The sequence below is a fragment of the Mytilus californianus genome, unplaced genomic scaffold (genome assembly GCF_021869535.1).
Source record: "Mytilus californianus isolate M0D057914Y unplaced genomic scaffold, xbMytCali1.0.p SCAF_2, whole genome shotgun sequence".
NCBI lineage: Eukaryota > Metazoa > Mollusca > Bivalvia > Mytilida > Mytilidae > Mytilus > Mytilus californianus.
Genome location: NW_026262668.1, coordinates 67,082,649 through 67,096,563, shown reverse-complemented (window position 1 = coordinate 67,096,563; position 13,915 = coordinate 67,082,649). Strand labels below are relative to the sequence as shown.

The 13,915-nt window shown below is 32.2% G+C and overlaps 1 protein-coding gene across 8 annotated transcripts in view; it reads right to left on the bottom strand.

Moving 5' to 3' along the window:
- The window catches only part of LOC127728027 (transient receptor potential cation channel subfamily M member-like 2), a 94,569-nt gene that overhangs the window by 67,057 nt on the left and 13,597 nt on the right, over positions 1-13,915 (bottom strand). For 7 of the 8 annotated variants that reach the window (XR_007993980.1, XM_052235178.1, XM_052235176.1 and 4 more), the window contains exons 3-9: positions 13,428-13,513; positions 10,132-10,176; positions 5,106-5,277; positions 4,105-4,285; positions 3,257-3,420; positions 1,878-2,073; positions 11-117 (exon numbers count right to left, since the gene is read on the bottom strand). Coding sequence is in view for 7 of the 8 variants with exons in the window: in XM_052235178.1 (XP_052091138.1) it covers positions 11-117; positions 1,878-2,073; positions 3,257-3,420; positions 4,105-4,285; positions 5,106-5,277; positions 10,132-10,176; positions 13,428-13,513 (951 nt within the window). In the remaining variant the exon portion in view is untranslated. The remainder of the gene's footprint in view (positions 1-10; positions 118-1,877; positions 2,074-3,256; positions 3,421-4,104; positions 4,286-5,105; positions 5,278-10,131; positions 10,177-13,427; positions 13,514-13,915) is intronic. The other variant, XM_052235181.1, reaches the window with a different exon arrangement.

The following is a 13,915-nucleotide window of genomic DNA, read 5'->3' as shown; positions in this document are numbered from 1 at the left end:
GTAGGTTTACCTGGACTATTATAATAGGAATATTATTAAGAATGGACTGATGAACAGTTTCTAAAGTCCCTGGACCTCCTTCAGCAACCAGACAACAAACTGGTACCTTCACAGCATCTGAAAATAAACAAATTAAAGCTTGCTATCATCAGTTTTAAATCTACTGCATTGAAAACAAGTGAAACTGCGAGCTACTGCTCACTGATGATACCCCCGCCCAAATATAATTTTAATAGTGTAAAAATCTGTAAGTGTTTGGTAAACAGGAAGTTGTTGATTGATGAATCTGAAAACGCATCACACAGTATAGCTGACTTATATAAACCCTGAAACCAAATTTCAGAAATCCTTATGATGTAGTTCCTGAGAAAGATGAGATGTAAAATATGCATGGGACGGATGGATGGACTGGCGGATGGACAGATCAGACAGACAGAGGTAAAACAGTATACCCCTACTTTTTTAAAGCTGGGTATAATTAAGAAATAATTCATGGAAGCCATAGATTTGTTGGAAATTTACACATGGCCCAGGTCATGTGTAAATTTACAACAAATCTATAGCTTCCGTGAATTATTTCGATTCTTATAGGACAAATACTATCATTTAAAAAACTGAAGTGAGGGTGGGTATGCCGTGTGTGGGGCTGTTCTGTTTTACCCCGTTAGATAAAGCTAAAAAATTCCAACAAAACTATAGCTTGCATGAATTATTTCTTAAATAATCGCTAGAAAAAATGTGTTTGATTCTTTTAATTCTTAACCCGTACATTTACCATTTTTAATTTACATTTTTTCTAGTAAGCTACCGTCAAATCCACATGGTTGACATTTCATAACTAAGGAGCCGCCATGTTGACCTGCTGAAATCAGTAAATGTGCAAATAATGCAACAGAATAGAAAATAAAACAACACCTACATCAAAACTCCATTTTAATGCAATTTTATTCGAATTTGGAGGTTCACGCAACGGAAAAACCTTCAGCTTTGGCGTTTTCATTTGTATGACATTATGTTTTGAAATGACTTTAATGCGCCAAAAGCATTAATGGAATTTCACAGAATTTTATTTTATTTTGATTTTGTACAGTTTCCGAGCTCTAATGCATTAATTCTTTTTATTATGCATCAGAATAAGAATAAAGGTTCTGCAGTTTTTTTTTCAAATGCAATTTTTAACACAGCAAAATCGGAATAGCATTTGCACCTGGGACTATTATGCTAATCCCAGTTTGCACATAGGTTACGATACATGTGGATTTACGCAGGAGGTATATTGTAACAGCCATTGTTATGTTCATCTCTGAGTCTGTGCTAAGTATAGATATATCGAAAATTTTATCATGGTGTTGTCTACAAAGCGAAAGAAGCACATCATATTAAAATTGTTGATATCTATATATTGTAAATTTAGAAATTTTTCAAGGTTTTTATTAATGCCAATAATGCAACTTTGGTGAGTATCCCAATAATAAGAACTCGCAATCTGACATAGGATACATTATCAGTAAGCAGATTTTAAAGAAATCGCAATAATCAATCTTGCATTTTTGTTCGTTCTTCAAACATTGCATTAATAGATGCACGCAATAATTTCTGAATTTACAGTAAATGATTTTAATGAATCTTATCCACTGTAACTCTCTTCTTTGTAGCTGTGTTGTACTTGTTGGATTTTGTTTTTGATAAACTATATTGCCATAACCTTTTCTTGTAAATGTGTTAGTGCTAATAAAATATTTCTGTCTTATGCCACATTAAAATTTATTATTAATCTTGAATAATGGAGCAATGTTGATACATAGTGGAGAAATATTTTTTAACTCAATGATAAATACAATTAAATTTTCCAAAGAAAAAAATTCACTTGATCTGACCTTTGCCAGTGTCAGTTGTCATGTTGGCCACAGCATTCTCAAGCTTAGCTCTGAATGGAATTTCTACAGCAAATGAATGTTCTGTTCCATTATCTACCAGTATAAAATGGGTATGGTTAGGATCAAGGTATGCCTCCTTCCTAACTTTGATCTTCTCTGTCCCTATTCTGTATTGTGCAGGATAAAGTCCATTACCCTGTAATTTACTTGAACAATTAGTGTTTATTATAGACTTATTAACTTTGATTTCTGTTGTTAATGTTTTACCTTTTGGTTATACTTCTTCACCACGTGAAATATGAAGGACACAATCAATGTCAAACAAAAAGCTTGAACCACATACTGTAATCTGTGTTAACCAGAATAATAGTATAAGCTTTAAAGCGCCCCTCCTTCTTCTGACCACTTGATAACTGCTAATTTGCCTCACAGAATGAGATTTGTCACCAGAGTTGTACTTGCCATGAGCAAAATGACAAGAGGAAGTGTTTATCCTTACAGAGCATCCAACTTCATTCCCAATTCTGATAAGGGTTCATGTTGCTCAATCTTTGTTTTCAGTGAAGTGGTTCCATGTTGCTCAATCTAAGTTTTCAGTGAAGTGGTTCCATGTTGCTCAATCTTAGTTTTCAGTGAAGTGGTTCCATGTTGCTCAATCTTAGTTTTCAGTGAAGTGGTTCCATGTTGCTCAATCTAAGTTTTCAGTGAAGTGGTTCCATGTTGCTCAATCTTAGTTTTCAGTGAAGTGGTTCCATGTTGATCAATCTTAGTTTTCAGTGAAGTGGTTCCATGTTGCTCAATCTTAGTTTTCAGTGCATGAAGTGGTTCCATGTTGCTCAATCTAAGTTTTCAGTGAAATGGTTATATGTTGCTCGATGTTATTTTTCAGTGAAGTGATTCAAATGTTTTTGGTCTTTTCTTATTGCTACAGTGTTTTCTATTTTACAACTAATTTTTTTTTATTTCCCCCTTGGTATCTTCTAAAATAATAGGCACACACAGCCTGTTTTCTGTGTTTTTTTACTGCATGATGACATCAAATGTTGTTACCTTCAGCAAACTACAGGCAGTTACTGTGTATTCATTATTATACATGGGATACCAATTCTCCAGGATTCTAAGGGTATAGGTGATTTTTTTTCTGTAAGCTTGTTTTAGCAAAACTATGAAATTGCAATTTCCCCTCAATCCATAAAAATTGGTACACACATTAATAATTGAATCCACAGTGTTTAAACAATGTATTTAATAGCAAAGATTAACAAATATACAATTCAAAGTGAATTTTCAAAAGTAAATTTTCTTAGACCAGTTGAAATTATAATCTGTTTGTTCTGATGTCAGTGTAAGATCTATAAGAACACTATACAAAAGCTTACATCTCGACTGATTAAATCTTTCTTTTTATGTATACATCCCCAAGTTGCAACACCTATAGCAACAACTGGTGCCCCTGTGGTAGATGTGAGACCATAATCTCTTACAGCCTCTCCTACATGTTTCATGACACCAGTATTAGTTCCTCCTGTCACAATCCATGCACCTTGAGATAAGCAAGAAAATGGCTTGTTAGTTCATCATTTTTACAGTATTCTTTTTTTTCATTTCTTTCCATTATGACTTTTATACATCAAATCTTAAGCTCAAAACTGAAAATCATTTTTTAATGTAATCATTCTAGAAAACAAATATACACCAAAACTTAATTTACAAATATAGCTTGCCCATCTATTGTGTGGCTTTACAAAGATAATGGTGGTATTATAAAGTCAAATGGAATTACAAACATCAAAATATGTAACAACTCGATATTGAAAGGTTGCGAAAAAAAACAACAAGGATGTTTAAACTGTAATCAACTGTATCTTCCAAAAGAGAGAATGGAGAATATTAAGTATACTATTCACTGGCGTCAAAAACTTATTTATCAATATATCATTTGTAACATGCTAATAGAGGTATCAAGACTTTGAACTAACTTAATACTTTATCACTTAATGAGAATTTTGCAGTATTAATACATAAATACATAATTGAAATAAACATAAGCTGCCACTTTTTGACATTAAGAATGTCTTTTATTGAAATAAGAAGACCCGTAACTTTATTTTTATGTTGGTTTAGATACCTATGTGGAAAAAAACCTAGGACAGAAAACTTAGTGACAGCTTTCAAATTCCCCATCTAGAAAGAGACTGAGAGCAATAAAATGTTTTGTCTGTTCTACCTGTACTTCTGGCAGCTTTCATAAGACCAAATCGGAAAGCCTGTTTCAGTTTAGTCTTCATATTGAAGAAGTTAGCTCCGCCTGTTACGGATATCAGAAGATTTGGTTTCTGTAAACCCCATACATTCATCATCAGTTGTTCCATCTTTTCCATGCTTGTATTCACATCAACTCTAACAAACTGAAATTATATAAGGTTCTTTGGAAAGAAAAGGTACAAATCAACAGAAATTGCAAAATTAAAAGCATAAATTGTGTTGAAGTTTAATGTGTTAGTTGAATCTAAATATGTTCAAAAATAACATTTGATATTATGCCTTATAACCATATCCAAATTAACTGCTAGTTCAGTTCTTAACTAATTTTTAAAAATCTATGTAGTTTTTTATGCCCCTACTGTCACTGGAGGGGGCATTAAGTTTTACCCTAGTCGGTCCGTACATCCGTCCGTACCGACGTCCAAAAATTGGTTTCCATTCTCTAACTTAAGTTTTCCTCAACCAAATGTTATGAAACTTATACAGATTGCTTATTACCACAAAATACAGATCAATTTAGAATTTGGGTGACGTCACTTTTGCTGTTCTTGAGTTATGCCCCTTTTAACGTTATATGCAAGCAGGGGCATCATCTTTGTCCCATGGACACATTCTCCATTTATTTATAGATGTATTTAGTTATTTCAGAATTGAAGCTGTTTGCAAATATATAAAGGTTATGCCCCCATCAAACAATTACCCAAATGCATAAACCATTCAGCACACAATAATGTAAAATTCGAACTAGAAATTGTTGTGTCTGCAATATGCATGATATCTCTGCAATGCACATTTGTAAAATCAAAGCAATCACCTAAGATTTCAACAATTTGCTTCAATAAATATTTGAAACTGCAAGTATTCTAACCATAAAGGGATAATAAAAACTAATGAAGGCAATATCATACTGGAAAGATAAGTAATAACTAACTGTTTTATCCTTATTTCTAAATTTTCAAATACCTTCCTTTCATTGTCTCCATGACCTATGAACTCTATTTCTCCAAATGTATTGGTTGGTGAAGTTGTTGTATTTTTGTCTACACTCCACTCATTATCATGGCTGAATTTTAAGGGTAACATATGATCTACCTTCTTGTAGCCACATTCACATAGGCAGTCATTGGTGAGGGTTCTGTAAAATATCAATCATTTCTACATTTATATGTAACTATAATACCATTTAAAAACTATATAAAAACTTTTTACATTAAATCAATGGTTTGTATTTTTCACAGAAGCAACCGAGAACCTTTTAGCATGTCTAAATTCATATGTCATACGATTCTGACAATCTGATTAAGAAATGTCAGAATTTCTTTTGATTTTGTTGAAATCTTCCAACGTCATCTAAAACGTCCACAAAAAAATTTAGAGGCTGAAATCAAGCTACTGGCATGAAATAATAATTGTCCTGGTTTGACTTTACCATTTCCAAGTTATCAGTTTCAGTCAAAATTATAATTGTTAACAAAAACACAATGGACACAATTTTCTTCAAAATCAACATGTATATTTAATTTGGCTTGACTAAAGTGAATGTATCTAGCATCTGATGAATGAAAATGTACTTCTAAATGAAGTGTAAAATATAGGTCAGCCCAGGTGACACATTTTTGTGGAATACTGCTATATTTCTCTACATCCATCTATCAGCAAAAGTTATGATTGTCGTCCACTAATATTTGTGATATAAAACCAATCTTTATTATTTTTAAATATGCCAAGTTTTCAATTGTAGATATCTTAATATTTGAGACATAAAACTTATAAAAAGTCAGTAAATCGCAGAATATAGGCTATTGACCTTCATTTTGTAAGATGCCTGGCGAACTCCCCTACCTGCTGTCTAACACGAAGTAGTTATATTACTGCAGGTCACTTATTTTTTGAGATGGGAAGTTAGATACAAAATTTAATATAAGTCTCTAAACCATTAAATGTTATAAGATGCTGCTATACTCTCCAACACACATCCATACATTCATTGATATGACTGTTGGTCACATAGTATCAGAGATCTGATCCAGAATGTAAAACCTTAATATAGGTCAGTAACGTGTAAGTCAATATAGCAGGGAAAGTAGCCTACTTTTGATTAGAAGCTGTTATACTCCCCAAGACGCATTAATGGTAGGTAATATGGTTTAGGCCACTCAGTATCTGATTTATACTGAACTCATATGTTAACTAAGATGTAAAACTTAGTCACTGAATCAACCATTTTTTTAGAATTGGCTTGTGGATTGCTTGCAGTTGAAGACATCAAGAGTACTCCAAAAGGCATCCTTAACTAAAATTCAGTTAAATGGGAGATAACTGTCTTTATTTGATCCTTTGTTTAACAAGATACATGTAGTATTTATCATATCTATTAGCTAAGTACAACTATGTAGTAAGAATCAGGAATACAGATGTTCTGTTTACCATGCATATATGCCATTCAAAAATTTTAAATATCTATATACATAGAATGGCATCTTGAGAAAATTATTAAACGCAGAAAGAAATGAAAATGACTATTTTAGTTCAAATTGGATGTACACATTAATTATAAACTAGAGGCTCTCAAGAGCCTGTGTCGCTCACCTGTATTTACTGATGCTTTGGAAATCATGTAAAATAAGGTTAAAATCATAATTAATAGTATTAGATATTAGATATTATAATGATATCTAAGATAATAACAAAAAACTGCAAATTTTTTGTAAAATTACTAACTCAGGGGCAGCAACCCAACAACAGGTTATCGGATTCGTCTGAAAATTTCAGGGCAGATAAATCTAAATCTGATGAACATTTTTGCCACCTGTCAAATTTGCCCTTAATGCTTTAGTTTCAGAGATATAAACCAAAAACTGCATTTCACCCCTATGTTCTATTTTTAACCAAGTCGGCCATGATGGTTGGAAGGCGGGGTCATCGGACAAATTTTTTAAACTAGATACCCTAATAATGATTATGGCCAAGTATGGTTAAATTTGTCTAAGTAGTTTCAGAGAAGAAGATTTTTGTAAAAGATTACTAAAATTTACAAAAAATTGTTAAAAATTGTCTATTAAGGGCTATAACTCCTAAAGGGGTCGACTGACAATTTTGATCATGACAACTTATTTGTAGGTCTTACTTTGCTGAAAATTATTGCTGTTTACATTTATCTCTATTTACAAAATGTATAATAATATTCAAGATAATAAACAAAAACTGCAAAATTTCCTTAAAATTACCAATTCAGGGGCAGCAACCCATCAACAGGTTGTCAGATTTGTCCGAAAATTTCAGGGCAGATAGATCTTGACCTGATAATCAGTTTTACCCATGTCAGATTTACTCTAAATGCTTTGGTTTCAGAGATATAAGCCAAAATCTACATTTTACCCCTATGTTCTATTTTTAGCCATGGCGGCCATCTTGGTTGGTTGGCGGGGTCATCGGACACATTTTTTAAACTAGATACCCTAATGATGATTGTGGCCAAGTTTGGTTAAATTTGGCTCAGTGGTTTCAGAGGAGAAGATTTTTGTAAAAAGCTAACGACGACAGACGACGGACGACGGACGCCAAGTGATGAGAAAAGCTCACTTGGCCCTTCAGGCCAGGTGAGCTAAAAAACAAAAACCATCGCCTTTGTATTTTTTCACCCATGAAAAGTATCAAGGATATATACAAAACTTGCAATAACTATCATATGCGTGCATTCAATGCATCTCACCGGGCTACAGAATTGAATTTCAGCAAATTCCACTTTCCATATATTCTAATTATATAGCTAAATGTCTAATTCATTTATTAAAGCAATAACTTACAAGGAATACTATACAGATATTAAACAATAACACTATAGATACTGTAAACCAACTTATTTTTGCGGAAACTTTATTTTCGTGTTTCTAGCTGAATTTGTGGCAATGAATTTTACTTATTTTCTATTTGCTTGATGTATTTATATAAGAGATGATTGAAGTATTACATATTCACAATGTTTTATATTCACATTCTTTTTCATCTTAGAGATAGTCATGAAAATAAATCTTTCACAAAAATTTTGTTGGTTTACAGTAATTAAATGAACAAAATTGGTTTTAACAAATGAAAGAATCATGTGTTTTCCAGTTTACATATTTATAAAGCCAACCCAAAAACTGAATTAACAGAACTTATATAGACAAAAACATATATGTGACCTCTTTCATGCATAAACCCTATAGGATAAGCTTTTACTGAAACTTAAGTGAGTGCTACCAATAAGCCTAGTATTGATACATATTACAGCTCAATATAGATACATTTTTTTTTTAATTCCAACCCTATGTGTTACTATGGGGTACTGCAGCAAAGAGGTACAATAAGATTCATGTCTAAAAGTAAATAAAAAGAGTTCTGACAGATAAGTTGTACATGCACAACCTATATAAATTTGGAATATTATATGAGCATTCCTTCAGTAAATCCAATCAATCATAAACTAGCAAGAAGTAGATGAAAGCATATTTTACACACTAAGTATGCAACAATAATCAAAGCATTACAGTGACATGGTTGAATGGTAGGCATTCAAGAATATAGATTTACCAACCACATTAATGGATTTTGATTTCTAAAATTCCAGTAAGAAAGCTAAACAAATTAGATTGACTGAGTTACATGTGTGATGTATTTTTAAAAAATAACTGCATTGAAGAATTTGCGTTCACTGTTTCATTAAACATACATGTATAATTTCAATGTCAGAGATGGTTTGTTAAGTGTCAGTAACTTGTTTTAATGTCAAGGAATAGTAAATGGGCTATTTCACAGATTTTGGTAAAATTTGGCAAACAACTTTGGTTCGCTAAATTATATCAGAAAATCAAAAAAAATAATGCCTTTATCTTTTTTTTTTCTGAAATATTACTATTCAATTCTTTGAAATAGGTGAACATTTATATAGAAAGCACATAAAAATCGGCAAATGTTCATAAATTTTTATTAAAATCATCAAATCTCCAATTTCAAATCCATAGATTTTTCTTAAATAACTATATGTTGCTGATACATAAATTTCCTTTTTAATGATATAAAATAATCATATGATCACCTACTTTGTTTTTGGTGTATTAACCCATTTGTCACCTTTTTAGAAGTGAAAAACATCAAAAATCTACTTTTTCGCCTACAATGGGATGAGGTTACAATTACTTCAACTTTTTGTGGTATTTTTTCACCTAGTACACCACTTTCAAGTTTGAATGATGTATACCATTAAATTCAGTGACCCAATTATTATTTTACATCATTAAAATGGAAATTTTTGTACCAACAACATATAGTTTTTTAAGAAAAATCTATGGATTGAAAATAGGAAATTTGATGATTTTAAATCAAATTTAATAATGTTTTTCGGCCGTTCTATCTGCCTTTATACAAATGTTCACCTATTTTGAAAGAATTCGGTCGGTAATATTCCAGAAAATAAAAGAGATAAATGCGTTATCTTAGATTTTCAGTTAAAGTTCAAGGAGCCAAAATCTGTGACATAACCCATTCAATGTAACTTGATCTTGAATGACAAATAGGGTTTAACAAGTTTTACTCCTGTATAAATGTTTTTTTTAAATTGTATAATATGGCTAGTTAAAGATTTTCTTAATATTATTTTCTGAAAAAGCAGTTTGAGAAATTTTAAACCATGGTTAAGATTTCTGAAGAAAAATTACTTCAAATAACTTTTTTTCTCAATCACAAATGAAGAAAACTCTTTTATATTACCAACATCTCATATAGAATTTTTTAAATGAGTTGTGAGTTTCACTGGTTTATTGTTTATCTTCAAAAAATTAATGTGGAAAGACTTCCCTTTGAACACCCTTCTGTTGATGGAATAAGCATAGACATACTTGAGGGGGTTCAAAAGGAAGTCTTGCCTAAAATGATAAAAGATTTTATTTAGAAGTGGATAAATCTTGTTATCGCCAAAAAAAAGCCTCTCGTGTGGTTTCAAAAATCTTACCTCCCATCAATTTGTCTGCCCTGAGGTTTAACTGGAGGAAGTGTCCTTTATAAATTAATTTATCAAACATTGAATTAATTTGTATCTATTGTAAAGTTTGTTGTTTTACAATTAAAATATCTAACTACAAAAAAAAAATGATAATTCAATACTTACTTTAGACAAGAATATACATTAAATAAACTGTTAACACAGAGATATGTCTCGCCTTTTTGTACATTTGATAAGGCAAATGTTGAAATTAAAATAGCAATACTTTAACATGTAAGTTATGCAAATATTCAAAGTCAAAGAACATACTGAAGGTACATGGCAAAACAATCTCCATGGAAATGAGATGTGCCAATGCTAATACAACTGTATTCCAAATACCATAGACTCATCATAAGTCGTTCCCTTTCAACAAACCTAAACACAAACATTGCCTTGTAAACTATGTAAAAGTTTCAAAGTCAATGAACGATGATGAGGGGTTGGGGCTATATAATCCATGGAAACGAGACTTGCAAATGCCAATATATTTGCATACCAAATATCATTGACTTAACATTAGCGGTTCATCTTAAACTGATGTAATCACAAACTAATACATGTAAACTAAGCAAAAGTTTCAAAGTCAATCGACCATGACTGAGGGGGCTGGACCAAATATTCTCCATGGAAATGAGATGTGCTAATGCTTATACAACTGCATACCAATTATCATTGACCTACCACTAAAGGTTCCCCTTGAACTGACCTAATCACAAACTAATACATGAAAACAAAGCAAAAGTTTCAAAGTCAATAGACCTTGACTGAGGGGGCGGGGCCAAATAATCTCCATTGTAATGAGATGTGCCAATGCTAATACAACTGCATACCAAATATCATTGACCTACCACTTGTGGTTCACCATGAACTAGACCTAATCACAAACTAATACATTGTTGATGCCGCCGCCGACGTCGCCGCCGCCACTGCCGACAACAGTATACCTATGTCTTGCTTTTTGACTCCGTCAAGGCGAGACAAAAATGGGATGTTCTACCAGTTGAAAATACAACAACAACAAAAAACAAGCATAACATAAAAGACAAATTTCTGTTTTTAGAAATCACATGGTTCCTTTATCATGTTTCTAATGAAGATAGTTAACAAGAGTGCACATGATAGAATATCTCACCTCTTTCATCAATCATGATTGAAATTATGGTGAAAGTCTTGCAAGTATAACATAAAATTAATATTCTCTTATGGTTGTGGCCTGTTATCTATTTCTTGCACGAAGAGATATTTCTCATATCAAATTGCACAGACTGTGACACGTAAAAGTAATACAAAAGTGTATTAATTTGATTGGCTTACACAGTATCATGAGATGATATTACAACATTTACACTGGCCATTCTTTAGGTCATTGATGACTTTCCAAGGTAACAACAATGTACAGTTTGTCCATGGCAATGGACATATGTGATTTTTTTAATAATATACAAAATACACTTTTCACCATAAAATTTTCTTTTCATCAAATTTTATTACATTCTGAAGCGTACAGAAAGTTTTAAAATGTCTGATGTTAAAAGTTTTGCCGGAACAGGACATATGACATCATACTGGTATTTGTAAAAGACTAGATCAACAGTTCACTGAATTTTTTGATTAACACAATGAAAGCATAAGACCATAAGAGAAATAGGTTTAACAACTCGTGGGAAATGAATATCACTTGATATCAACTCTCGTTATTTCATAGACTCATCTATTATTATATTGAAATTAAATAACTCAAGTTGATATCAAGAGATATCCAATTCTCAATCATTATGAAACCTATAAATATCATTGATTCATGTTTACAAATGAGGTCAATTTACATTTACACTTCACAATTATTCCATATGACAAATGGTTAACATATTGCTTATAGTATCTGAGAAACAGACTTTACTTAAACCAATTAACCATTAAAATGAAGTTAAGGTCAGATTAAACCTGCCAGACAAAAATGTACACTGTACATTCATTCCATACACCAAAATCAATATATTTTTTTGTCTAAGTGCCTAACAGTTAAGATCTTTTGTCTAAGTGCCTGACAGTTTAGATCTTTCTTCTAATAAGTATCTGACAGTTTAGATCTTTTGTCTTAGTGCCTGACAGTTTAGAGCTTTTGTCTAAGTGCCTGACAGTTTAAATCTTTGGTTAAAGTGCCTGACAGTTGAAATCTTTTGTCTTAGTGTCTGACAGTTAAGATCTTTCATCTTAGTGCCTGACAGTTTAGATCTTTAATCTAAATGTCTGACAATTTTGATCTTTCATATAAGTGCAGACATTTTAGATCTTTCATCCAAGTGCCTGACAGTTAAGATCTTTCATCTTAGTGCGTGACAGTTTAGATCTTTTGTCTAAGTGCCTGACAGTTTAAATCTTTGGTTTTAGTGCCTGACAGTGTAGATCTTTCTTCTCAGTGCCTGACAATTTGGATCTTTTTTCTTAGTGTCTGGCAGTTTAGATCTTTTGTCTAAGTGTCTGATAATTAAGATCTTTCATCTTAGTGCCTGACAGTGTAGATCTTTCATCTAAGTGCCTGACAGTCTAGATCTTTCGTCTTAGTGTCTGACAATTTAGATCTTTCATCTAAGTGCTTGACAGTTTAGATCTTTCGCCTTAGTGCCTGACAGTTTTGATTTTTGTCTTAGTGACTGACAGTTTAGATCTTTGGTCTAAGTGCCTGACAGTTTAAATCTTTGGTCTAAGTGCCTGACAGTGTAGATCTTTCTTCTAAGTGCCTGACAGTTTGGATCTCACCTCTTAGTGTCTGACAGTTAAGATCTTTTGTCTAAGTGCCTGACAGTTTGGATCTTTCATCTAAATGCCTGATAGTTTAGATCTTTCATCTAAGTGCCTGATAGTTTAGATCCTTCATCCAAATGCCTGACAGTTTAGATCTGTCATCTTAGTGTTTGACAGTTTAGATCTTTTGTCTTAGTGCCTGCCAGTTTAGATCTTTTGTCTTAAGTGCCTGACAGTTTAGATCTTTCGTCTGAGTGCCTGACAGTTAAGATCTTTTGTCTTAATGACTGACAGATTAGATCTTTCGTCTTAGTGCCTATGTGTTTAGAGTCTTTAGACCTTTCATTTTAGTGTCTGACAGTTTAGATCTTTTGTCTTAGTGTCTGACAGTTTAGATCTTTCTTACTTTTTGTAATCATTGTGAGTTGTAAGCAACTATAAAATTATCAGTTGCTCTTCAGCTAGTTGAAATGAATGAGTTTATATACGGTAAAAGAAAAAATAGTCTTTGTACTTACGACTCTGGATCTTTTTTTACAAAGCAACGACAATTTCTCATTTTCATGTTACTTTTGATCCACCTGGCCTCTGGACTAATATCATCCTGTTAATTAAAGCCTATAGTTAAAATGTCTCACATTTGAAGGCAAATAAATTTACAGAATATTACAATGTGTAAATTATTGTTTTTGTTATGGTCCAAAGTATTAATAATCCAGAATTCATTATCTTCCCTTGGTGATATTTTCCTGCATAAATAAGACCAACTTTCTTTTAAGTGACATGATTACTGGCATGGACCATCTTGAAAATTCTGTTAGTGGTACAATACTTAATCCTCCTTTAAAACATTTCAATGACATTCAAGATTTTTTGGGTGGGGAGAAGGGCTACATGAAAGTTTGTAATATTTACTCTTTTTAATATATAGAGTTACTTCAGGTTGATGCTTTCTATTAAGCATAACCCCATTTCCTTTTTTCAGGTAGAATTATTTTATAATAAG